The 25,587-nt window shown below is 47.5% G+C and overlaps 1 protein-coding gene across 1 annotated transcript in view; it reads left to right on the top strand.

Moving 5' to 3' along the window:
* Nucleotides 1–24,799, top strand: part of RpL19 (ribosomal protein L19) — a 30,978-nt gene extending 6,179 nt beyond the window's left edge. Inside the window, exons 4-5 of the mRNA XM_084602864.1 lie at nucleotides 2,274–2,384; nucleotides 24,608–24,799. Of these exons, the coding sequence (XP_084458990.1) occupies nucleotides 2,274–2,384; nucleotides 24,608–24,746 (250 nt within the window). The 3' untranslated portion in view covers nucleotides 24,747–24,799. The remainder of the gene's footprint in view (nucleotides 1–2,273; nucleotides 2,385–24,607) is intronic.
* Nucleotides 24,800–25,587: the final 788 nt, after the last annotated feature.

Raw genomic sequence — 25,587 nt, forward strand, 5'->3', positions numbered from 1 at the left:
GGACCAAGGCGTCATTCACCACACTAGGAAGATTTATCGGTACCACCGGCTCAAGCGCATGCTCCTTTGCTACGACAATGGCAAGGAGTACTCCATCGACCTCCTCGGAGCCATATGCCTCATGGTGTACGCTTGGAAACAAGTGGAGCCCACATTGATCAGGCGGTGTTTTGAACACGCTGGTTTTTCCAGTGAAAGCACTGTTGATGCCGATGCAGACCACCCATGTACTACTACTCTTGACGAAGAAGGAGCAGAGTATTGCGACCGCATCAATGCGCTCTGCGCAGAGGATGCGTCCAATGCAGTCGGCTTCGCCGAGTATATCAACATTGCGAGCGAAGAGCAGACTGGCTACTCTGACTTAGAGAGTGAGATCACTGCTGGTACGAACATGCGCGATGACAGCGACGATTGCGACGACGACACCGACGATCCTCCCCGAGCACCTGCTCTTGGTGAAGTTATCGGATCGCTGAACGTTATCCGCAGTTTTGTTGAGTGCCGCGGTGGAAGTTCAGAGATGTTTCGTCTATTTGACAAACTCGAGAGCATGACCTTAGGAGCCGCAAACTACCGGACGCGGCAAACCAGCATCTCTGATTACTTTCAGTAGTAATTCAAAATATGCCGAATAAAGGTAACATGTTCCTGCAACAAATTTTTTTGCCTAAGTCTTATTTCTATTAATTCGAAAACCCGCTTAATTCGAAGATTTCTCGCGGTCCCGATGACTTCGAATTAACGAGGTTGTACTGTATGCCGCTTTCGTCGGCATTGAAAATGTCACGCGGTGCGTAGCCTTCGAGGTGCATTGGGAGGACCTCTGCTTTCCAATCGGCCACAACAGTGTCGTCAACGCTGGCCGACTCGCCAGAGAGGCACTTGAAGGCGATTCCGTGTCTTACTTTAAATCGGTTGAGCCAACCTTCACTGCACTTGAAGTCTTCTCGGTTGAGAACAACAGCTAGTTGCTCTGCACGTTTCCGCAGAAGCAGACCGTTCACGGGTATGTTTCGCGAACGGGCGTCGCGAAGCCACAGCACAGGGCCTCCTCGACGTCGGGGAATAAAGCCTCGCGAAGTCGAAACCTCTTGGGCTGCAAGTCACTCGAGACTTTCTTTGCCAGGATTGCCTTCTTGGCGCTCATGATAGAGTTCACAGTTTGCTTCGATAAGCCGAAAGACATGGCAACGTCCACCTGCTTCTTGCCTTTCTCGACCTGCTCGATGATGTCAAGCTTATCCTTCAGGGAAATCTGCTTGCGCTTTGTCGTTTCTGGTGGTTTAGGATGCACGGCACTGGCTAATGCAATCGGCTCTATCACGCTAACGTCCTGACGCACAGGCTGGCAGAATAAACTAAGCACACGCCGCGCTGAAAAACGGCGCTGAGCGTAACGTCCGCACGCACAGGGGCTGACAGGACAAAGGAAACGCCAGGATGACAGGCCGCTCAGAACAAACGTTGGAGCCAATGGGAGCCATCCGTTACCATGGTGCTGATCGTAAACGCCACAAAACATTTTATTCCGAGGGGACGCTATCAAACGGCATTTTTTTTTTTTAAAGTATTTTGGAATTATAAGTTCTGAGTAATCGTAGCCATAGAGGTAATACACATCATAGCAAATCATCCCTCCTTCTATCAAAAACACGATAAAAAATGGTCAAAGCCAGTCCAATTTCAATCTGGCCGAATCCAAGCCAAGTACGGCCGCATCACAATGGCCGCCGGCTGTGTTGATCCTGCTGGCCATGGAGGCTGCTGGCGCTGTTCCCCCCCGAAAGTTTCCCAAGCGATGTTTGAAGTTGAAAGGTATTGAATTTGGAATATCTGCGAGTAAAGAAGTCCGCTGTAAAAATTGTATAGGAGGGAAATTATACCCAAAATTTAGTCTATTGTATCCGAATGTCCGCTGTAGCCGAGTCTGCAGTAAGCGAAGTCATCGCAAATCGGTACGTTATAACCGAATATCCGTTGAAACAGGATCCATTGTAACGAGATTATACTGTACTGCCGGGTTTTGCCGTGTCATATGAACCCCGGGTTGTTCTAACTGGCCTTGTGCTCTTCACTGCAACATGCTTCATACTACCTTCCTTAGCTATGCATTCTCAGCTATGACTATGTGGAGAGTGCAAGTTCTTAAAAAAGGTTGCATCTTGAAAATGAAATGTTATTTTTGAACTGCTGGTGATTTCCAGTGACAACCTCGGATTTTACTTTGCAGCGCTCCTGTGAGTGATTTTTGATCTCTGTTCTTTTTACAGCTACCATGACCTGTACCTGAAGGCTAAGGGCAACGTGTTCAAGAACAAGCGTGTCCTCATGGAGTACATCCACAAGAAGAAGGCAGAGAAGATGAGGACCAAGCAGCTCAAGTGAGTGGCTGCTCTGTCTTGGTTTTGCTTTCTCGTCCTTCAGTGCGGAGCCGCTGCTAGGGAGCCGTAATCAAATGTGAACATTGTTAGGTGCTGTAGTATCATGCTTAATGCCGTGCAGATAGGTTTTGCAGGAGGCATTTTGGAGGTTTTTTTTTGGGAAGGGGGGGGGGGGGGAGGCATCAACCACAGTATTTTTTTTTTTTTTTTTACAGCTGCTTGTTGGCTGGAGTTTTCTATTTCTGAGTTGTCCACATTTAAATCTTTGTTAGTAGGCAATAAAGGGGCTCAGTAGCGTTCACCAGACCACTAATTTCAGCTGGCCTCTATAGTTCTTTACACCTTCCCAATGCCCCAAAGCCCAATCATAATGCCAAAATCATAGCGCCTCAAAGGTAGCCTCCCCCCTTAAGGGGGAGGCTACCTTTGAATACCAACTTTGTTGCTTTTTGAGATAATTGAAATTATCAGGGTAGACTCATGGCACAGCCATTTGAATAACTGCAAAGTTTCATGGAGCTGCACACATTGGTACTCAAGTTAGAGAAGTATATCAGAATGGTTCACATGGGTTCCTTGTTCCATGCCTGGTGAACTTGCAAAATGTGTTGACACTATGAAATTCATTATGAAGGTTCCTGAATAGGTACCAAGGGCACGACAGAGCCCTTTTTTTCAATTTCCGTGCCGAAAAATTTTAGCAGTGCATTGAGGTTAGTGCCACTAATTGGACTTGAATTAGCCTAATTTTGATTGTTTATTATAAATTCCAGACTCAATAATTTGAAAAAATGAGCTTGTCTTGCCCTCGGAAATTTATTCAGGCACACAATAAAAAAAACCCGGTGGGAATCCGATTAGCGGTTCCAGAAATACTGCGGGAATAAGCAACCATACCATGAAAAAAATTTATTCTGAGAAAATGGCCCTTGAAGTTTAAAACAGTATTTTCAAGTCTAAAGTTTGTTTTTCACAGCAGCACGTTGTGCCTCCACCTCCCCGATTCCCTCGGAAAGTGCATTTTCATGCGAACAGCGGACGACGCTGACGACGCGTTATCGCTTGCGATGACAGACGCGATACGGGAGGCCGAGATCGCCAAGGTTGATATGGTTGGTACAGCAGGCACGCTTCAAACGCCGGCTCCTTACATTGACGCGAAAGATACGCAGTTGGAAGTGTCAGCGCTGTCGGTCTAGTAGTGATGTAGCAGAAGCAGCACTAATAGAAGCATCTCTGCGCCCGTTGGCAACGCTTTTCGCTAACTTCGCGATTCGGACGGCATTCACAGAACGGCGACGTATGCAGTGTTTTGAACTTCTTAGCCCGCATCGTGGCCGTCCGTGCAATAATCCACAAAGTGCTCATAACCATTCAAAACACGCCACCAGAATTCGCAACGAGCGATGATCACGGCGGTCTCAAAATGGTGAAACGTGAAGCGAGCGCACAAAGAACGCCAGCTCAGTAGGCAGCCGGAGCAGACGACGTGCCGGGGAGGGGTCAGCGCGCGCAGCAGCCAATAGCAGTCGTGCGAGCCCCCGCGTTCTCACGGAGCGCGCGCTTTGTCCAATCGCAGCCCGAATTCGAGCCGCGGGAAGCTCAACAATCCCTGTGAGGCCCCCAATCACAAGCGAGCCACGCTTCTGCTACGCCGCGGACGCCGCCGGTGAAGGCAATATGGAATAGGGCAAGCATTCACAAACAAAACAAGACCAAGATGGCGGCGCTCGGTTCAGCGGCAGAGAAATGGCGCGCGCGCGAAGTTTGGGTACTTTTGCCGTTCGCTTGCGACTCTGGGGCTGCCGCGCCCTGTTGTATATTTAATTTAAAGCAGTTCCACAATGAATTGGGCGTTTATAATTATAGGAAAGGTAGTTTATGACATATACAGCCGAGATATGTACAGTACAACCTCATTAATTCGAAGTCATCGGGACCGCGAGAAATCTTCGAATTAAGCGGGTTTTCGAATTAACCGAACACACCAAGAAATAAGACTTGGGCAAAAAAATTCGTTGCAGGAACGTGTTACCTTTATTCTGCATATTTTGAATTACTACTGAAAGTAATCAGAGATGCTGGTTTGCCGCGTCTGGTAGTTTGCGGCTCCTAAGGTCATGCTCTCGAGTTGGTCAAATAGACGAAGCATCTCTGAACTTCCACCGCGGCACTCAACAAAACTGCGGATAACGTTCAGCGATCCGATAACTTCACCAAGAGCAGGTGCTCGGGGTAGTCAGAGTAGCCAGTCTGCTCTTCTTCGTTCTCAATGTTGATATACTCGGCGAAGCCGACTGCGTTGGACTCATCCTCTTGGACTCATCCTTTGGCCAACTCGGTCTTCGGCTCTTGCCTGCTTTCTGGATCAAGCAGAACTTCTGCTGCAGTGTTAAAGTCTTGTACTTTGGCATTTCTGCACTGCTACGGTCACAAAGCTAGCACCTCTGCACAGTCCCGCCCAAAAAAACGGCACAGTAGCCGACCCCTAACCACAGCGCACAACACAAAGAAATGGCGCAGGTGAGACTGGCGCGGCGGTGGTGGTAGCGTACTTGCAGCGTCGGAGGCACGGGGGAAGAGTGGGCGAAGCACACCAAGGGATGGAGTGGGGTCGAGGTCACGTGATAAAAACCGGTATGCCCGCCGTGTTGCAGTGAAGCACGTCTTCTCCTCTGCAGGCGCGTGTTTCGGCGGCGCACTGTGGACCGATTTTTGTGCAGAGAGTGCTCCGGCTGGGGCGCTTCGCCTATAAATCATCACCATTACTATGTGGCTTTGCCTCGCGGCTCCGTAGGGCCGTCGTTTCGCCGGGTTTGCGACAAAACATGGATCAGGCATTGCCGCATAGCAGTCCAAATTTTCGAATTAACCGGGCTGGCGCAGGCCGCCTGTTCGAATTATCCGGCCAAATTTACATGGGAAAATACGGGACCGCAGAAAACCTTCGAATTATCCGGGATTTCGAATTAACCGAGTTCGAATTATCGAGGTTGTACTGTACTTTTTAAAAAGCCCACTTTTTCGCGATTTTTTGACTTTCAAAGCCCGCGTCCCCCCTTAATATTTTAATCCGCTTCAATAATCTGCGTTTTGGCACCGATGTGAGCGACACAAGACGGAGAAGTTCGTTAACGGACATGAAGTTTCCTTCTCACTTGGGCGCTGCTTCGCTGATTGGTTGGGCATGCACTTCAGATTTTTACATTCAAATGTTCAAGTTACTTTGCAGAAAACAAATAAAAGGTGTTTTAATTCTGCATGTATTCGTGGAGTGCTGGTAAAGATGGCGACTGTAAACTCTGGTAAATGCGGTGTTGTCAACAAGCATGGTGGAGTGTCTGCTTGCTGTGGTGGCTTTGCCCTTCATAGCGGGTCGCTGCTGCCTTCTGGTGCGGCGGAGCCAAAAATAGGGGTGAAAAATAGGCTTAGTGCCCATAGGAATACATGGAAGCGAAATATTCCAAAGTAGTTTTCGAATTTCACGAGTCATCTGCGATGTCGTTATTCGGTACAGAGCAACCATGAACGCCCTGGTATAGATCGTGGAAGTGTGAAATCTCATTACCGAGGCGAAGTATTTTTAAAACACCGCGGAACGCACGGGCGTGCGAGTTGAGAGGGCGACACATAGAAATACATGTAAACACAACTTACCGCAACATTTTGCTCGGTTCAGCAGCGTTGAACCCTTCTAATTTTTTGGTGAAGGTCTTGTACGATGCCCCGACGTCATGTTGCATGACACACGACATTCTCTTGCAAGTAATGCAAGTCTGACGACTTGCAGGACCGCTCACAGCACGATAAACTGACCACGCACAGTTGCAGACGACCATGCACCACCCGCTGTTGCTAGCAAACGCTCCGGAGCTGGAGGCGGCTGCGGTGCACCACCAGCTACGCTGTCGTCTGCTGCAATGCGCGAATCTCGTTCGGTTCATATTGTCGTACGTATGGCGTTTGACAACTGTTTTTTAAATGTAATTCTGTCTAGCACGTGTCACTGGAGCGACAGTATTATCAAGCTTATTTACCCTATGCGGCAGCAAGCAAAACTGCGCGATTAGCTACACCCAGCTTGCCTTTTGGCGGTGTCTTGATTCATAACACAGGTTATTTAGGGAGTTTTAAAAGTAGACTGCCTCCGTAATGACGCACCATACTTTATCACACACTTCTTCAAAGCGCTGGTCAACGTTTAACGACCAGCCATCACTTCTGATGCTCTGTGAAATGAAAAAAATGTTCCGGTAAGTTGTGTTTACATGTACTTCTACGAGTCGCTCTCCCAAACTCGCACCCCAACATGTTTCGCGGTATTTTAAAGATACTTCGCCTCGGTAATGAGACTTCATATTTTGACGATCTGTTCTAGGATGTTCATAGTTGCTTTGTACCGAATGACGACATCACAGGTGTTCCCGTGAAATGAGAAAACTGCTTAGAAATATTTCGGTTCCATGTATTCTTATGGGCGCTAACCCTATTTTTCACCCCCAGTCGGCTGCGACGCCGCGAGCGCCCCCTTTGTTTGTAAACACGGTGTTGGTCTATAGACCGTTTTCGTGGCGAGGAGGAAAATAGCCTCGAACCGGAACGCGCTGCGCGGCTTCTCCTGTCTGGTATGTGGGGACGCGGGGATAGCAGCGGGGGTGGCAGGGCATTCTACGGAGAAAGCGCGCACATGTTGCGGTCTTTCGCACACAGTGCGTCTTGAATAGCCGCAAAGTATCTAAGCCGATTAGCTGATGTGAGTGACGTGCTTTCTTTCCCTGTTCTTTCTTCTTTCGCCCCTTTCTTTCCTTCATTTCCCTGATCGTTTCATTTCCCCCGGCCGCAGTTTAGCTGCTAAGAGCTGCCGCGGTTAACGCGATCTTTTTTTTTTACTCAGTTGTTTGCATTAACAAAAAAATAACCAAAAGGAGATGAATAACAGAAGATAAAAGATTAACAGCGGGGGTATGGGCGTGTGTTACTCCACACTGTTCCACTTGCAACTCACTCAATTGGGCGAAGACGAGCAGCTTCTGAATTTCAAGCCCCAACAGAAAATGTTTCGCTTTGACAGCCTTTCGTGCGAGTTCCGAACACTGTGTTTGTAGTGTAGGGACCGGAAAAACTGAATACCCGTGCAACAACGACAGACTTTGGGCAACAAGTGGATAATATTCCTTGCGGCAAATATTTACGAGATGCTGCCAGGTAAAGAACTATTTAGATTCAGTCACCTGAGGTTAATGCAAGTATGAAAGAACCTGTCCCACTTGAAGACAACGATATACTAATAAATTGGTTGTCAACTTATTTAGTGAAACAGCGCTACAATATTTTTTTTTAAAACATGCATCGTAAAATTTTGCTGCCGATAATAAATGGGCATATGATCATAGGAATAGCAGCGATTGTTTGCAGTAAGCAAACCTTGCGACGAAAAATAGACTACAGTTGAACCTGGATATAACGAAAAATACAGAAACGAAACTAAGCTGAAAATCAAGGCTAGTGAACTCGCCCAAAACGCTTTTATTGCACTGAGAAGTAACGAGTGATTTTGCTTTACTGTTTGTTGACGAGGGTCGGCACCACTGATCGCTCGTAGGTCATTAAAGCACTTAAAGCTGAACCACCATCGTCCAGCGAGCCGGCGACGTGGCGCAAAACGTCGATGGCTTCCAAGACTTCATTCGTTGAAGGCATAGCACATGGTGGCTCGACCTCTGGGAGTCCATCACCGTCGGTCTGACATCGGATATTTTCCACCAGCGCCTCATCCGACATCTCTTCAGAAGTCACGGCACAGTCATCCGCATGCAAAAAGTTGCAGAGCTGCACGTCATCCGGGGCTGCTCCATTCACGCGTAATAAACCACAAGCTTCGGCGAGATCGGGCGGCGATGAAGGCTCCAAGCGCTCCTCTTCATCGTCAGCTTGTGCAGTCTGAACTTCTTTTGTAATGCGGGCTTTTCTAAAACAGTTGGCAATAATGTCCGCACCCGTTTCTCGCCACGATGCTTCAAGCATCTCAACTGCTTGAAAAATGTCCACTTTCATTTCCCGCTGAAGACGAACGTTAAGAAGCAGCCTTTGAATCAGTCTACGTCGGTAGCTGCACTTCACGCTATTAATAATTCCTTAGTCGAGGGGCTGAATGAGCGAAGTGCAGTTAGCGGGCAAATACTGCAGTTCAATATTTGAAAGGTCGAGGCCTTCAACATGGTGCGCAGCACAGTTATCTAGGAATAAGCAAATGGTACGGTTCTGCTTCTTGACTTTTTGATTAAATGCCTTCAACCAGTCACCAAATATAGCCCGCGTCATCCACGCTTTCGTATTGGCTGCGTATTTCATGGGCATCCGGTGCGTTCCTTTGAAGCACCTGGGGCGGGCACTCTTGCCGATAATCAGTGGGACGCGCTTGTCAGTCCCGTCTGAGTTTACGCATAGCAAAACAGTTATGCGAAGTTTGCTTTGCTTGCTGCCGTGGCAGACGTCACCTTTTAGGCTGAGGGTGCGGTTTGGAAGCAACTGATAAAGAGCAGTCTCGTCACAGTTGTAAATTTCGGACGCGTCGTAGCGCTCCAAAATTGCTGGAAGTTTCTCAACCCAAGAATTGGCAGCATCACTGTCCGCAGACGAGGACTCGCCGCTTATCATCTTTCCAGCGATGCCATGCCTCTTTTAGAAGCCTTGCAGCCATCCGTTGCTCGCTTTTAGGTCAAAGCCCAAGATGCAAGCATAATCCCGTGCCTTTTGTTGCAAGAGAGCGCCGCTGATCGGAAGATTTCTTGCCCTCTTGTCCATGAACCATGCGAACACCGCTTTGTCCACGTCGGCATATGTTGATGGCTTCAGCTTCTTTTTTTTGCCGTCAGCACCAGACTCCGTTGCACCACGAATCGCATCTTTCGCATTGAGTATGGTAGAGAGAGAGCTGGCTGGGATTCCAAACCTGGCAGCTATATCCTTCTTTTTTTCGCCTCCAGCAACGGCGTCCAGAATAGCAATTTTGTCCTCAACAGACAATATTTTTCTTTTTTTCATGGACGCATTCATTCTCGATGTCTTAAGGCGGGGGTCCCACTCCGGCAGCGCGAATGTGCCATTTTAGGCAATGTTTGCGTGAGCATTCTGCGCGTTGTTCTTTTTCGAACATCACAATGTAGGCATCATTCGAAAGCTTAATATACTCTCTGTCAAATGATGTGCGCTGCTTTAGTGTGCCAACATTATCAACTGCATGAGAGGTGGTATTGCAGATGACAAATTCGCTAGCGTCGTTGATATACCCTACTTCGGATTAGTTTGCTGAAGAAACTGCTGCACTTAGAACAGTTTCCTTTGGCCTACACATAGAATGGGTACTTATGTTATGAAACGTGAAGCGTAATTAGTTTTAATTTAATCAGTCTTTGATCGGCAGTCTTTTAAACATGGTAAAGTTTGGCTATTTTGGGCACGAATATCTGCGCTTTATCAACGTGCACAGCAGTAAAATTTTTACCACTTCGGGCGCACATTATAATACAGTTGAATCCCGCTATAACGAAATTCACGGTGCACGAAAAAAAATTCGTTCTCGCCGAACTTCGTTATCGCAAAAATTTGACGTGAAACGCAGAAAGAATTGCCCAAGCAGCAGCAAAGGCGTTTAATGCCAAAAATCTGTAAGCTTGGTTTGCTTACGCTTCACGGCGAGCAACGCCGTCACGCGATTTTCGCACTCGGTCAGCAAACCCATTGCAACATCGTCGTCTCGGACAGCAACGAAATTCCTGATGACATCAAAAGCGTCCATCACCTGTACGGCGGTTGCCGCAGCCGGCGCTTCCTGTACGTCGTCGTCTTCTTCATCGGAAGAGTCCTTATCATTCCGGGCAGCTTTTATGATCTGCTCATCACTCACATCTTCGTGAACAACAACACAAGCGTCAGCGCCGATGTATTCGTCGAGCTCGAGATTAGGCGGCACGGTTCCTATTTCTCCCAGCGTTTTCCAGGCGGCTGCGATCCCCGGAGCCGGTGACGCCTCTTCGTCGTCGTCTGTAGCCCTGTATACATGGACTCGACAGTCGGGTCGAGTAAGCCTGTCGAGTAAAAAACCAGTTGTCGGGTTCATGTATACCCAGTCGGGTCGAGTAAAATAGCCGCGGAGCGGGTCGCGTTAACTCGCTTGCAGGGGGTAGGTTAACTCGCTTGACCCGCTTGTCTAAAAGCATGTAGACGCTGTCGAGTCAGCGAGTCGAGTTATGGCGAACTCTGGGATTAAAAAGCAACCGGAGCGGCGAGGAGCGTCAGCGAAGTTGAATGCTTTTTAGCCCTCATCAACGATAAAAAAGAATAATCGAAGCTCTCGATAGTAAAAGGCAACGGAATCAAATACGAGTAAGAAACTTGCACAATAACTGCAAATCTCGACGCTACGCGCCGCTGCGATACTTACTCGCTAGAAAGCGAGTTCTTGTAGACACCAATCGGGTCGAGTAATGGTGACCTCGCTTACTCGACGCTTACCCGACCCGGTGCTGTCGAGTCCATGTATACAGGGCTACGCCTGGTGTTAGGCCAGCAGAGTGTACGGGTCGACCTTCGGCAAATCCGGCGTGCCTGAAACAGTTCACAATTACTGAGCGCCCCAGTGTGCTCCAGGCAGCAGACATAATCTGCAGTGCCACGTACAAGTCCACCTTCGTGTCTCGGCCGGTTTCAGTGTTAAAAAGCAGCCGCTGAATTAACCTCCCGCGGTAAGCGCGCTTCAGGCTAAGAATCACGCCCTGATCGAGAGGCTGTAAGACAGACGTGCAATTGGGAGGGAAAAACCTCAGCTCCGTGTTAGTGAGCTTGACTTCGTCGGAGTGATGCGCTGAACAATTGTCCAAAAGCAAGCAAACTTTACGGCCCTGCCGCTTCATGTCGCGGTCGAATGCCATCATCCACTCGGTGAAAATAGCGCGGGTCATCCATGACTTGTTGTTCGCCTTGTACTGCACAGGTAGGCTACGAGTTCCCTTAAAACAGCGCGGCTTGGCACTTTTGCCTATGACTAACGGCGGACGCTTGTCCGAGCCATCCATGTTTGTGCAAAGCAGCACTGTGATGCGTTTTTTGCTGTGTTTGCCGCCGTGACAGCGCTGCCCCTTGAAGTCGAGCGTCCTAGCCGGCAACATCTCGTAGAATAGCCCGGTCTCGTCGGCGTTGTAAATGTCTGCAGGCGCGAAGTTGCTTAAAATTCCGGCCATGTTACTCGCCTTCCAAGCAGCTGCTCCGTCCACGTCTGCTGACATTGACTCGCCGCACAACACTTTTCCAACGATGTTATGGCGGGCCTTGAAACGGTTTAGCCAGCCAATGCTGGCTTTAAAATCATCAATGCCAAGTAGGCATGCATAGTTCAAGGCTTTCTGCTGGACGATGCTTCCGGACAGGGGGACGTTGCTGGCTCGTGCATCCACAAACCACGCATGCACTGCTTTGTCCAACTCTTCATGGAGGGGCCGCGTCACCTTTTTGTGCTTCGAGGATGTGCCTGAAGCAAGTGCCATTCTCACGCTGTCCTTATTGCCTAGAATCGTTGACAGCGAACTTGCAGGAATTCCGAAGTCTTCAGCAATTGCCGCTTTCTTCCTTCTGCTTTCTGCTTGGGCGATTATTTGAGCTTTTTGCTCAAGGGAAAGAGTTTTGCGTTTTTTCACTTGCGTTGCCATCGTGTCCTGCGGATGAAAACTCGTCGTTGTCGAAGAGAAAGGCAGCGAGTGAACAACGCGACCACGACACAAAACCAAAATGGCGGAACTGCAATCACGTGATTTCATGCTTAATGTGGCTTTGGATTTGACTTGGACTTCTCGCCAATAAAACTAGTTTCGGTTTCGATTTTGAACGCGAAAATTTCGTTGAAGCGGAAACGCTCTGCAAAAATGGTTCGTTGTGCAGAGAAATTTAGGCCATTAATTCTTATAGGATACTCGCGGGGAATAAAAAATTATTCGTTGTCGCGGAAATTTCGTTGTGGCGGTATTCGTTGTGGCGGGATTCAACTGTAGTTGAGTGTACGAAGTTTCATCGAAATTTATTCGCTAGTTCGTTTTTAATTAACCTTTCCAATTTGAAGATTTCCGTAATACTGCCTCACATCGCATAGCTTGACCAGAAAAACCGCTCATTCTACAGCCTAGGAATCATGCATGGCGAAACTAGAATAGTCGTTATTTGTGAACTATGATCGCAAATTGCGCTTTATACAATTAGCATGATTATACTGAGCCTTCAAATATAATCAATTTTTCGTACACGACATTCAATCGAGAAGGCCGTCATACTCAACAACGTGAGCCTTGTTTGAGTTGGCTTTTTTTTAATATTGTATTACTGTAAAATAAAGTTAAAATAAGAAGCACAAACCATGGTGATAATTAGTATTTGCACCTGTATTCGGTCATTAAAGGTTTTTCACTGCTAGCGCCATCTAGGTAAAAGCAGCAAAAGTGTGAGTTCATTCAATTGCCAGGAGAGGCGCGCGTGACTACACTCCTTCAAAGTACTGAAGCTAGTCAAGAAACCTAGAAGTCAGCTTCTCTGCAGTGCAAAAACCCCTTCACCATGGCGGCCAAACCTGTTTTGGGGGCACAAAACAGGTGCAGTTGTGGTAATAATGGCCACCTACATTTCCTGCACCCCTCTTCTTCTTGTCATAAAAACCCCTCCATTTGTGAGTGCCATTCATAACACCTCCCCTGCCCCTACCTCCTCCAGGCTTCAATAGTGAAGGAATTCTGCTGGACATAGAAGTATTCTGCGCTGCACCCAACTTCTGCCCTCAAAACAGGTTTGGCTGCCATGGTGAAGGGGTTTTGCTCTGCTGACTTCTAGGTTTCAGCAACCCACCTATACTACTTTTGTGCTGTGAAGTGTCTTGCTTGTCGCTATTTGCATTGCTGTTTGTGAGGCAAGTGTCACACTTTTCAAAAATTCATTGCCTGTCCAAACAACTTCTTTCTGCAGCAGATCCGGTTTCAAACATCCCATAGAGGAAGAATTTTGACAACTCTCACCTGATGCAGAGGCTACAATTCATGATATAGAGGAAAGCAGGGAGTGTCAGTGGAGTGAAAGGAATGAATGGTCACGGCATCACCCTTTGCACCCCTGCATTGTGTGCGGCCTGAATTATGCTTCTGGCCCTGTACTTTTTCAGGCTCACGCTAGCAAAATCCAAACAGTGCCCAGAATCTTCCGGTAAATTTACATGTATCAGGCTTGCTTTTCGGCTGGCGACAAAAGTGCAAATTTATCAAAATTAAGACATGCCTTGACAGATTGCAGGTTGCTTGGACGAGGTTCTTCATCCGTGCGCGCAGTTGGTCCAGTGGTATTTCTCGCAAAATGTAGACATTACCGTAAAAACCCGCGTATAATACGAACCCGAATATAATACGAGGTGAAATTCTGGAGACCCGAAATGGAAAAAAAAAGTTTTTACCGCATATAATACGAGAGAGAAAAAACAAGACATTTATTGAAATCGGACCTCACACTTCAATCACTTTCATCTTCAGCAGCGCTTTCCTCGGAAATTTCTTTGTCGGACAAATCATCCCACAGGTACTCATCTTCTGTGCCATCGAGGGCGTTTGAGATGCCGCACTTCTTAAACGAACGGCGCACAAGCTCCTCTGGGATGCTTGCCCACGCGTCCACAATCCATTTGCGCAGCGTGGCTGGCGATGCTCGCTTCAGCCGCCCGGCCGGCGTCACTGCAGGCTCACCTGACCGCATCCATTCCGCGTAGCATCGCTTGACTGCGTCCTTGAAGGGTTTGTTGACACAAACGTCGAGAGGCTGAAGTTGTGATGTCATTCCACCCGGAATCACAACAAGTTCTGTGCGGCAGTCGCTTAGCAGCCTCTTCACCGAGTCGGCCAAATGGCAACGAAACGCGTCCAGCACGAGGATGGATGGAAAGGACAACAGTGCACCGGGCCGTTTGCACCACACTGACTCCACCCAGTCGAGGACAAGATCCTCGTTCATCCAACCTTTTTCATGGCATCTCACGATGACATTCTTCGGCAGCTCCTCACCTTTCGGCATTGTCTTGCGCTTGAAGATGACATAGGGCGGGAGCTTGCGGCCGTCTGCCGTGCACGATAGCATGACTGTAACCCGCGTCTTCTCGTTTCCAGTAGACCGGATACAAACTTGTTTAGAGCCCTTCTCATGGACGGTGAGGGGCGATGGCATGTCCAGGTAAACCGGCGTCTGGTCAGCATTGCCTATTTGCCCCAGCTGAAAGTTTTTGGTCTTTCGCAAAGAAATCACGTGGCGCTGAAAAGCCACCAGCAGCTCTTCGAAGGATTCGGGCAGCTTTTGTGAAATCGAGGTTCGCCGGCGTAGCGAGAATCCAGCACGGCACATATAGCGATGTATCCAGTGCTTGCTTGCTTTGAAGGCGGAGCTCGGAATTCCCTTTTCCCTTGCAAGCTCCCTAGCTTTTGCCTGCATAAGCTCTACGCTCACAGCTAGATGCGATGCTCGCTGTTCTCGTACGAACTCCGTCAGAGCGAGTTCAATTTCCGGGAATGCGCCATTCTTTGGCCCGCGAAAGCTTCTTCGCATTCTCTTGCACGCGAAAAGGGCTTCTTTCTGTCGTTGCCATCCGCGAATGCTTCCCTCGGTGACGCCAAACTGCCTCCCGGCCGCACTGTTGCCGATGTTTTCAGCAACTAAAATCACCTTTCTCTTAAAAGCAGCCGAGTACTGTTTCCGAGACCCTGGCATCTTGCTCGTTCACTTAAAGAAAAAAGCGTGCACTTTTTCGCGAACCGTGGTTTGCACGAGAGCACATGCGCTGATGCTGTGCGCACTCGACGACTCAACAACGAAGAGACGACACCTCGACGTCGTGGCCACTGCAGGGTGCGGCCACGTTAGGGCAACGAAGCCAAGCCGTAGCCGCACATCGATAACAAAGCCAAGCCGTAGCCACGCGGCTACAACAAAACCAAAACTTCTCGCAAAACTTCGACATTTTGGTTGGGATCCGCAAATAATACGAGGCGGAAATTTGGAACGCTGAAAGTTGGAAAAAAAACTCGTATTATACGCGGGTTTTTACGGTATGTGTTTGACAGCGAGTGCTACGGATATCGCCACGTTATGCTGCATGGTGTGCTGGCAAAATGCTCGCACATGACATCACGATACGCCAGCTGGCATACCACGCGTATGATCCACCGTTTAGATGCTATGTGCGTCATGCGACTCTCAAATATTGGTCGAAAAAGGAATAGGAGAGTAGACCAAAATAAATAGTTTCGGCCGGCGGTATCGAGTGGTTGTCTCCTTCACATCTCCGTTGGTGCGTGTTCTGTTCCCTAGAGCTTTCAGTGGCACACGTGTGCTTAGGTGCAGCTGTCCTCTCGGAAAGCACCGTTTTGAATGTAGCTTCGCAGCCGCTACAAGAAATACAACTCAAAAGGACGACGTCGCATACGGAGTACAGATGAAAAAAAAAAAAAGAAACGAAGGAATTCGATGCTGCTGAACCGAATGTCGAGCGTTAGCTGAAATGAGAATGTACACTGTTTTGGTTCAGTGCTTTTCATGCTTATAAACATTACAAATATGTGCTCATAGATAATCAAAAACCAGACGTCATCACCGATAATCACCGTAATGAAACGATAATGAAACGTAACAGCCGTTGTACGTCTGTCTAATTGTATTTGGTCACTTACGAAGCGTGTATGGACATCTTCGCAAAGGTGGGACAGTTCACCACACTACGCTGCGTGGAAAGAGAGAAGTTTCGACTGCAGACAGCGTAACATAAACAAAGTGACGCCGAGAGGGCAGCTGGGCGCATTTCACTGTGACAAGAGAAAAGTGCTTGCCTACATGTAAACCGAATTACCGGATTCCTTCGGCGCACACGCAGTGGCATTAGTGGGGCCAAGTAGGGCTAATGCGCGTGCACAGCCGGCACTCTCTACTTCTCTGTGCGTCTACGCTATGCTCAAAATAGTAAGCCTCGAAGCCGTGGATTCATGTTTCAAGGCCAGGGGTCTGTTTTAATATTATTATTATTATTATTATTATTATTATTATTATTATTATTATTATTATTATCATGCAATGCACCGTAAACGCTTTCGCGGACATTTAGTGCATGTGGTGGGTTGACGGAATGAAGCGCGTGTCTGTATCGGGCGGTCGTGCAGAACAGAGTACTGATATCCATCGCGGCACACGCACATCGCCACTGTTTTTAGACTGCCGCAATGAAAAAAATCGAACGTATTTATTAGCACAATGACAGCCTCCCTTTACAAGCGCACATGGTCATCCCCGATTAGTCATCGCAGTGAAATTCCAAGCTTTTTGGGTGTTTCTTGCACCTCATTCCGGTTTTGTACCGGAAAAAAAAAAAGTAAATAAACGTCGCGTTTGGTTTCGACATAGGACATCGTTTTCTTCACACCTTCGAACACGTCAGTTAGTTTTAGTAAAGTAAGTAGAGGAGGCTCAGAATTTTTGCCTCCGAATGGGTGAATATCGATTGACACCACCGAAATGAAATATGCGACGATGTGTGGAGCGGAAATCACATGACAGTCTGATTCGGCGCGCAGTTTTGACGTCGAGGTCACCAGCGGCATTTTTCTTTTTTTACTGAAAGCATTTCCGATAACAAACATGCAAAGCAGTAAAAGAAAATAAAACGAAACACTAACGCTAGTTGTAATCCTTACTGCTTAGCATCAAGGAGCCACGTGGGCTTACTCAAAAAGATTCAGAAATATAAGCATAGTAGCACAGCTAGCAGTGCGAAAGCAATTCCAAGCAAACACGCAGAAGACACGCGGCAATATCTACCAAGGCAGCAGTTGTTGCTTCCCTCAGGAGATAGGAGCCTGAGTCTTGCACGAAGGTGCATTCACGAACTGGGCTGAACCTGTTCAATCCGTTTCGAAATGATTTTTGATAACAATACCACGTCAATTCGATGTAGACAGCTGTATGTCCAGACCTTGCGGTGAAACCCACAGTTGACCGCGTCGAGTTATCGCTATAGCTTCGTTCCCACGTGTAGCGAACATCACCCATTTTTGCTGTGCACAGATAACAAATGGCGACCACGCCTTGCAGACAACTTTTTTTTTTTTTTTTTTTTTTTTTTTTTTTAGTGATAGGAAAACAAATTTCCACTCCTTTGCAATGATAAAATCGGAAATTAATGGGAGGGAATGGAAACATAATGTTCAAAAAACAAAATGACTTGAAACAGCATCGCCGCAGAAGAAACTGCATAAATATTCGCAGCATCTGCCATTTTCTTGGTTTAGAGAAATTGCTTCAAGGGTCTATCAACTTGCATCTTGAGCGTTCGCGAGCATACTTCAGCCGACTGATTGGAAAGTCATTCTAAGGAGTTCTTGTGTGGACAAAAAAAGCAGGAGGATAAGGGTTAGGTGCAACAAGTGGCCCTGAACCAGCTCTGCCATTGTTCAACTCTAATCCTGCTGAAACGCTGCATGGCATAGTGAAACAACAAAACATTGGGGTGAGGTCAACGAATTGCCACCATGATTGATCTCATGATAGAGGAAGAGAGAAGGACAGGGACTGGTCATTTTGGGCAAGGGCTAAAAATATACAGGCACGAGGGACAGGCAAAGCGCTTTGTCCCATGTCTCTCGACCATCCCTGCCTCTTTTTTTGCGCTTTGTCAAAATGAGCAAACTCCAACTAGCCCAAGAAACAGCATTGCAGAGAGACAGTGTGCCTAAAGCTCATAGCCGCTTTTTGTAAGCCTACAAAAGCTAGTAAATTCAGACTAGATTGACCAAAATTGACCAAAATAATCTGGGCATGCACTGGGAAAATGTTTTGTCTAACATGAAAATGAATACATTCCGATGCCTGTGCTGCTTAGCATTCGTCAAGTTTTTGTCTCAGTGTGGCTATTGAAGAAAGTATAAAGGCATACCACTTCCCCAAAGTACATCCAAAATTGCGTTATGTTGGGAGTAGAAGTGGCGTGGGGTGAAGGGAACTACTGGAATACGTAAGCCCCGACTCCAAACACACATGCGTCATGCACTGCCGCGCTAACGTCGTCGCACGCGTCAGCCAAAGCCGGTCTGCGCATGCGTGCATCGCGAGCTCTGATGCTGTGATCTGTCCCTGCCAGATATCTGGCGCGTGCTACACGCGTCGAAAACTAGCGAGGGGTTGGGACCGCGCGGCTGTCCCCTACTCCGTTCTTCTCGTCCTGAAGTCCACTTAGCTCCCCCTGCTTCTTTTCTTCACAGAATAGTTTTCTTCACGGTTTTCAAATTTTCTCAGTTCGCACGAGAGGGTGAGTGAGCCTGCACCACGAACATGCAGGTGCATTCCCCTTTTGCGACGCCTGCCGTGACGGCGGCGTTGTCGCGGCGCATGGAAAGTGCTTTGGAGTACCCGCTTTATTTATGGCAGTTACGAGGGTTTACCTACAGAAGGATGTGAGGATTGACAGCCATGTTTGTCAGTTCTTTGATTTTCCGTACTGTTTCCTCGGGCTGTTTTTCTTTTTTCCATCAATGATGAAACAAACCCTTCACACATTCGTGGGGACAATGTTTGCAAACGGTGTAGGTTCGCCAGTACTTGTCTAAATGGGGCGATCCCCCCCCCCCCCCCCCCCCCCCCCCCCCCCCCCCTTATTCATTGGAACCGCAGATGAACCAAAAAGGGTATCTTATTGTACGGTCCCCAGACATGTCAAAAGAATTCCGGGGCTGGCAAATTTCAAATTATGAAATCATTGTCAAGAAACACATGTGCTAGTTGCAAAGCGGCGCATATTTAGATAACTGCTCGTGATGTCGCACTTTTCTGGTCGTCTTATTGCTCAGAATATGTTTATTTATTTATTTTATTTACATTACCCCTCAGGGAGGCATTACATATATTTTGAATATATTTCAGAAATATGTTGCACTCACGCTCTCGAGTGCTGCTGGTATGGCAGTCCGCTTTCTCAACGCACCTTATAGCTAAAAATGTCGCAACAAGAGCGCAGACTGACTTGAAACTAGAGCTCGCGGTAGTTATTGTAGCTGGAGTACCATTACCAATGTACGCTTACTACCAGCGCTGGTGCATTCGCCTTCAGCCCACCTGCTCATGTTGCTGTATATAGCACAAGGAGCTCAATCTAAAACATCAATCCATTCGTTGTGTCGTCTTCTGACCTTGTGCTCCCGTCCACGTTCCGCGCTGTCACCTCAAGATGCATAAGCAACACGCCCAAGCTGCTATTCTAAATAAAAACAAAAATGGGGGAGGGGCGGTTAGCTTACCGTCAACACTATATAGCCTCGTGTTTCAATGGAAATGCCTCCACCCCACCCCCACCAGGGAAAAAAGAAAGCGGTCAGCGCGTTATGAAAAGGAAAGTACGCACACCCACATATATCAGCGCGCGCGTTTTTTTTTCTACTTTTATTACAACAGAAAAATTACCGACGATTACGTTACTTCCTAATGCGAAATTTGAGCATATCTCATTGGCTGTTCCAGCTTTTCGATAGATTGAGGCAAAGACAACTTTTTTATTTTATTTTTCGCACTTATTTCTTCAAGAAACACTCCACTAACAGTTCTTGACTGTCGTGAAGGAAGCTTTGTGGATCAGGAGTTTGTGTAATGCAGCGTATGGACCTGTAGGAGCGTTGCGCAGCGAAGAGATAGCAGCGACTGACTGATGCCGCTGACGCCGCTAGCGAGTCAAGTCAACGCGGCTCTGCGTTTCGGCTTAGGATGTATGCACCGCGATCCACTTACACCGGAAAACACCGTCGCCGCCACAAAGGAAAAAGGTAGGGGGGGGGGGGGGGGACACGCAGCGGCGAATGGTGGCAGGAGCGTGCGCTGCCCTGGCTGCGGAGCTGGTTACGAGGGACAACGCAGACGGCGACGCGAAACGCAGGAACGGGCGCCAAAGAGCTGGGCTCAAAAAAAAAAAAAGAAAAGAAAAGAAAGCTGTTCAGCACGCCAAATGGCCACATCAGGGCAGCGCGAGGAAGTACATGTCCGGACAAATTCTAGGGGCAGTAAGTAACCGAAAGGCGTCTTGCATTATTCTTTTGTTGCACATACAACCACAGAAACGAATCCTTTCACTCCAAAGAATGCCTCAGTGGCAGCCAGTTATGCATTTTACCGTGGTTAGCACGAATGATTGCCGTTCTATGCTTGTTATGAAAGCAGGTGATGCTGGTAGTGAATAAATAAATAAGTAAATAAATATATAGAAAGTACACTGGATTCGCAATGCAGCAAAGACGTACATCTAACCAATGAAGAGTACAGAGGAGATTCAAAGGGGAAGGGTCGAGAAGGAGCGGTCTAACGCGCTTGCGAAACTAACCCGCTTCTTCTGGCGACGTTGCCTCATAACTGTCTGCTACCCTCCCCTCTCCAATTCATTTCCCCCAAAATTTAGCCTGAATGCATTGCGGCAGCTGCGTGGTGCTTACCCTTTTGGTAGGTATTTCACACCTATTTCGCAATGCCGACTGTCCTCTCTAAGGTAAAATGAAATTGGCCATTGCCCTTTTCTCAGCTCATTAGGTTACCAACGTCAGTTTCTATGGTTAGAAAAGCCCGAATTAAAAAGAAAAAAGAAAATGATTACTGTTGATTGAAACCGACTTTATTGCAATTTTATTATGTGCAATAACGTTTGATAAAAGTAGTTCTGCACCAGAGAGCTCGCAAGAATATCCTACTATAAATGCCATAACTTCAAAAGCAATAACAGCTCAAAAGATGGGTATCAAAGGAAAGACAATACAGGTGTCGATTTCAGCCAGAGTTCATGACGAAACCACCAAAGATGTATACTTCGTCTCACAAAATGTTTTTAGTACTGTGAAAGGCCGGGGCGCCATGGACCAAGAGCACTTGGACACTTGCGCGCGAGCGAGGCAAACGCGTTTCCCTTTTTGTTTTTGTACTTTGTAACTAATGTACAAAGCTCCCCCTGTAATTTCTTGTTACAGCTCCCCTCTGCACTTCCCCTCGCTTTCCTCTCCCCATCATTTTGCTTTCCCGCCGGCTGCAGCTTGGGCGCTTCAGATTTTAGATAGCAGTTGAAGGGGCCGGCAGCACTCTTTTCCTTCCTTTTGTTTGAATAACCACTATCCACACCACCTATAATAGGCAATTGTGCTCCCACTGTCGCCCTTGCCGATTCAAGGGGTGCATCGGAGCACAATTACCTATTACAGTGCACATTTGAATGGGCCAGGGAGCCCCTGCCTTTAGCAGTGGTGCAAATCTTTTGTGAGTCAAAGTATAGTATACAAAGGCCACATAAATATCTTCCATCATATCGCACCTTTCCATTTTTGGTATACACTTGAGCTATCCTGAACATATATCGACGATGTATCATCAACTCGCTCAAGCTTCCATTCTATCCAGAACAGTGAACAACAAAACGAGGTGGTACTTTTCATTTACGTTACGCACATTCGGTCATGGCCGAATCGAGCGGCGGCGGTCCGCGTCGCCGCTCAAGTTCAGCCGTGGTAAGGCAAGCTAGCACCCCGCAGTCCTGCTATCCGCAGTAGTCAAGCTAAGAGCAGGTGAACGCTTCCCCCTGCGCACGGCTGGGAGAAGAATGGGGCTTTGAAAACCCACCCTCCAACAAAAGAAAGCTTCTCTACAAAGCAATGGTTGGGCCCCTCGGCCAACTGGGGGCAAGGCCGATAGGCACTTTCTCAGTCCTGAATCAGTGGCGTAGCCTGGTGGCAGAATTTGAACTAATTCCAAGATGGCCACCGTGGGACCCCCGCCTTAAAGCACCAACACGACCCGGTGCACAGATACACGAAGACAAAAACGAAATGCACACGCCGGAAGCAAGGTTGCCGGAACGACGTAGGGCAACGAAGAGATGGACCCGAAAAGCACCGAATGAAAACAAACAACAAAGTTCGAGAAACGCCTGCCGCACCACCTAGTGTCACGCATACAAAGTGGTGATTTCTGCATCAGTCAGAGTGGCGCTGCTAGCGGGGCGCCTGTGCATTATCATCATCACCACCGCGTGGGCGAGTAATATGCTCGCTCGCCGCGGCTGCGAATGTTTTTTTTAGGCGGTCATCATTCTTGATCATTAACGAAAAAATCTGGCACAACTTCGCTCTATGTTCTTAAAATATGCGGCAAAATGACTAGGCGGTTGACGGCCCGAATTCGTTATTTCAAGGTTCTCTCCCCTAGCCACTTCGTTACATTGAGGTCAAATTTTTTAGGCGGTCATCATTCTTGATCATTAACTAACGAAAAAATCTGGCACAACTTCGCTCTATGTTCTTAAAATATGCGGCAAAATGACTAGGCGGTTGACGGCCCGAATTCGTTATTTCAAGGTTCTCTCCCCTAGCCACTTCGTTACATTGAGGTCAAAAATACATGGGTTCCTATAGGATTGGCGACGGGGAATAGAAAAACCGTAAAATCAAGGAATTCGTAAAATGGACGTTCATTATAAGCAGGTTCAACTGTATATAATTGCTGACAAAAACAACTTTCGATGAGGTCATTATGGGACATAATTTAAGGTCCCTATTCCATAGGTATCATTTGTCCATTTTATCTTACATTTTAATGTCAGCATGACGGCAGCGTCAGAGAAACGCAACTAGCGCCCAGTCAGAGAAATTGCAGGATAGTAGCTTCCGCTGTTGGCAAGTCATCGCCACTCCCCGCACATACTGGCAAACAGGTGGTTGAGTCATGTAGGCAATGCTGAAATGCGATTGCCTGGTAGTGGACGCTTGAACACCCTGCCTGATTGTCACCCAACAAAAGTAGCCAGGGTGGAGCAAATGGATCCGAAATGGATAATGGATACTTAAGAATAGAATCCCAGTGGAGGTGTGGGAACTTCCGCAGTAGCCGCTCAAGCAGTAAAGAGTATATATGAATGATCGGTTGACCGAACAAATCTAGCGCGATTAGCGTTGCTCCTAAACGTGACCGGCTACATTCGCTTTCTTTCTTTCCTCAAATTGTTACGGTAAGCCGTCTCTGGAAATCATTTAAGAATAAAATGTAGATCGAAAGCTGCCATCACTACCAGTGGTGCGTCGCCGCCTCTCTGAGCCACATAAGTTTCACGCTAATTGTAATCATGCTTGTAGCCTTCAGCCGACCTGATCAGGAGCATAATTTTTTTGTCATTTCGGACCGAATGGCTTCGCTGCTACTGAAAACTTTTTTTTCTTTCAGCTAGGTACTTTCAGAAAGCAAAAATTTGCACGTGAAAGCTCCAAAATGCCGATTTCCGCTACTTGTCGCCTGTTCTGCGGATGGTACCCCACATACCAGCAATGGCGGTTCACACGGCCGCTAGATGGCGCCACATACACAAAATGGCAGCGCCCATGAGTGTCTTTTCAGTGCTCTCTGCATGAGCCACTTGTGTGGGTGTGGTCAATCTTCCCGTGCCTGCAAGGTGGCCACCACCAGCAGCTGCTCATTGCCCCCACCTTTTTAGCTTTGCTAGACTTGCATAGCGCATGATATGCACCTGAGTGGTATGTTTTTTTGTGGTTTGTGAATGGTTGCTTTGGATTCGGCCATTGAGGGCACTTTGATGTATATGCTAGAGGTGTGCAGTGGCCAAGATTATGAGCCCGGCCTGGCCCTATGCTTCAAAGTTTCAGATGGCAAATTTGTAGGACACATAGAGGCTCAGCACAACCATAGAATTATTCTAAGTATATATATGCAACAACAAGCTATGCATTGATGAAGGCTTGAGGCCTTTGCGGCAAGTCACTGGCCAAATTTCACCGTGAATGCCTTGTGACTATAGGTGTTTGCACCACTTTCATTGTTGGGGCCTTGAGCAAGTAGCAACGGAGACACGAGAAGCAGTTGATGCGAGGGTGCATGGCGGACAGGTGGATTGACATCGAAAAAACATAGGCGTTCTCGCTTTGGGAGAATGCAGGAAAATGCTTATTTGAAGCATTCCAAATATCTAGTGGACCATGGTCATATTCACACTCTCACAAAAGTTACGTGAACTCAGGATTGCTGTGTCTAGCCCGAGCTTGAGACGCTGCTTGGCCCGAGCCTGTGTGCACCTCTAGTATACACGCAGCCTTCATGGGTCATTTTGTTGTGAACTTGAGCTTATCAGTTTTGCTCGTTTCCAGCGACCAAGCAGAGGCCAGAAGGCTGAAGGTCCGCGAGGCTCGCAACCGCCGTGCGGAGAGGATACAGCAGAAGAAGGCCGAGATGCTGCTCTCCCTGCAGAAGGAGGAGGCTGCGGCTGCTGCTGTCAAGAAGTCGTGAAGTTGCTGCTCTTGCGTGGGGGCAAAATAAATGTGTGGACTGTTATTCCTGTACCCTGTGTGCCTTGTGGCTACGCTAGTTTCTCTGCAGCTGCTGACACCTGGCCCTGCGCATTTTCAACTGTGAAGCAGAATCTTGGTTTAGGTTGGTAGTGAGGAGCATGTGCAAAGGTAGGGAGGCTTTATTTTTACTTCGAAAATTGCAGTGGTGTGCCACTGCTTATATATGGGATGATCATGCTGTCAAATGATAATGGCTACCCATCAAGCACTGTAGCACTGGCAGTTTTTTTTACGTGGATGCTTGGTATGTTATGTGATGTTGGAATTGCTGCATATAAGTAGCATTGTGAAATGCCCGAACACGAACATAGATTGTAATATGGTTTTAACGCTCTGAAGTGATGTGTGGACAGACTTGGTTGCAGTAGTGGCGGCTTCTGAATTGGGTCACCTGGATTTAAAAGGGATGCATTGCGGGCATTTGGCTCCAATAATGGTTCTCGTTTGCCTGTGTTGGGCATCTGGCAGCAAATGATGCATTTATGGGGGAGAAAATTTGATCGAATGGGAATAGTAGGGTAAATGGGTAGTATTTAGTTCTGCATATTTTAAGGTTGAATTTTTGATGTTCGGAATGCTTGTGGGGTTAGTTTGGTGTAATGTTTATCACCATTAAATTTTGCATGCCCATTCCATGTATTAATCGCATCGATTTCAACGCTAACCTGCGTTGAAATTCTGTGCTCTGTGGTAGTGTGTTCAGACTGCAGGAGAAATTGCAAAATTTCAGTGTTCAATTCTTGGAAAATTTTAAAAATAAGAAAAACCCAATTTTTTTT

This window comes from Amblyomma maculatum, chromosome 4 (genome assembly GCF_055883805.1).
Source record: "Amblyomma maculatum isolate TAMU_Amacu chromosome 4, ASM5588380v1, whole genome shotgun sequence".
Lineage (NCBI taxonomy): Eukaryota > Metazoa > Arthropoda > Arachnida > Ixodida > Ixodidae > Amblyomma > Amblyomma maculatum.